We start from the raw sequence: 1,885 nt of genomic DNA on the forward strand, positions 1-1,885 counted from the left end.
TTCTCCTCTGATCACCGAGAATAGCCACATATGGACAAAGCTTTTCTGAGCAATTTACAATGTTTCTGGTGGAAATTAGAGAAAAATCCACACCTGGAAACTTCTCCAGAGTCTGAATTTTTAACTCCTATGAGCTGGTAGGGGTTTGTTGCTCTTGTTTTATTTAGATTGACTCAGCACCAGTTTTTTTTGTTTCTATTTCTCAGTCTGTTGCAGAAGGCTGTTAGGATTCAGCTCACAGAGGCTTCTAACAGGAGAGCTGTCAGCTGTGCTTGATCTCAGAAGGAAAGGATCAAAAAAGTCGGGGCAATACTGAGGAAGAGGGTCTGCTGAGGGAAGGAAAGTGATATATTAATTATAACTGGATTTCAGGACTATTAAAATGGGTGAGACATGGCCCTGTCCTTCCTCACAGCTCCAGCAAGTTCACCTGAGGCCATCAGATAGAGGTCCTGAGGCCACCAGACCCTGTAGCCCAAGGGCTCAGATCATATTTTCAAGGCAGAAGAAAAATAATTACTTGTCAATCTGATACACAATTACTGGACTGACTAGAGTGTGAAGGAGACCTTTTTTGGTCTCAGGGAAAGAAAACAAATGCAGTGTATTAGCAGGTCTGTCATACCAAAGCATCAACTGAAGGTAAGCAACTGGCTGCCAGGATTAGCACCCTTCCTTGGTGGGGAGAGATGTCCTTACACAATGTGGAATGAGGCAAATGAAGTTTTCAGTGCAGGAGAAGAATGAGAAACACTGCTGACAGCCAGCTCAACAGACTGATGAAACAGCAGCCCCAGGAAGACTGTTCAAAGGCTCTTTTGGTTATTTAATGAAGTGTGGTTGAATTTTGACCCCTCAGATTCAGCGCCGGAGGTTTTCTGTGAGTGTTTGAGGTCTTGCTCCTATCCCTGGGTTCATTGGCTACTCAGAGAATTTTTTTAATCATATTCCCTGTAATAGTTTTCTTTCCTGCTGCGTGGAAGGCCTCTCAACTGACAGAACAAATTCCTCATATGGTGAAGCAAAGATAGGGACCAAGCCCACGAGCCCACTGCAAGCTCAGGGAACAGAAAGGGACCTCAGCCAGCTTGGGCAAACCACATCCCCAGGCAACACCTGGTGAACATACAGCATTTACCAGTTCCTATGGAAATTTTCACAACAGCAAGTTAAAGAAATCAATTTTATTTAGAGAGAAAGGGCTTGTCTTGAAACTGTTGAGCAAGTTCTTTTAGACCACAGTGGATAACTGCAGTGGCAGGGGCACCCATTACCCTCATTAGCAAAGTTTTAGCCTTTGCAAAATGCAGGCCTGCTCCCCTTTTCCCAGGAGTTACTGCCAGCAGGATAGTTCTCCCTGCTCCCTCCCAGGCCCCAGCTGGGGCCCTGCCCTCCTGCACCCAACCCCAGCAGCAGCCCTGCTGAAAACACAGCCACGGTGTGGAAAAGCAACGCCAGAGAAATGCATTTTCAGCTCCACTTTGTAATTTAAATTCAGCAGAAGCAGCCGGGCAGGAAGGTCCCAGCCGCTGCTCTGTGTGTGGCTGCAGGTCCCTGGCTGAGGTCACCAGCGGTGGCATTGCTGCAGTCCTCCATGCAGGCATGGCACTGACACTCAATGGCACCGTGCCAGCCTGTGACATGGTAAAAATATCCTGAGGCCGCAGTGGGTTCCTTTCAGTGGGCCAGCACCAGCAGTGCTTCAGCCTGTGGGCTAGAGCACATAGAAGTCGTTGTTGTTTGACAGGTCACTGTAATGGCAGAGGGCCAGAGCAGGGCCCTGTGCCGGCGGGGGCTCGGCTCGGCCCCTGCCCTGAGGGCCCTGTGCCGGGGGCCTGCCCGAGCCCGGGTTGCAGAGGTGACTGTCCCACCTGGGCTCGGCCAC

At 49.5% G+C, this 1,885-nt stretch overlaps 1 protein-coding gene across 1 annotated transcript in view; it reads right to left on the reverse strand.

Moving 5' to 3' along the window:
- Window positions 1-1,714: 1,714 nt before the first annotated feature.
- LOC115947673 (X-linked interleukin-1 receptor accessory protein-like 2) overlaps window positions 1,715-1,885 on the reverse strand; it is a 726-nt gene continuing 555 nt past the window's right edge. The window contains exon 2 of the mRNA XM_031055416.1: window positions 1,715-1,871. Coding sequence (XP_030911276.1) covers window positions 1,715-1,871 — 157 coding nt within the window. The remainder of the gene's footprint in view (window positions 1,872-1,885) is intronic.

The sequence above is a fragment of the Geospiza fortis genome, unplaced genomic scaffold (assembly GCF_000277835.1).
Source record: "Geospiza fortis unplaced genomic scaffold, GeoFor_1.0 scaffold172, whole genome shotgun sequence".
In the NCBI taxonomy this organism is placed as follows: Eukaryota; Metazoa; Chordata; class Aves; order Passeriformes; family Thraupidae; genus Geospiza; species Geospiza fortis.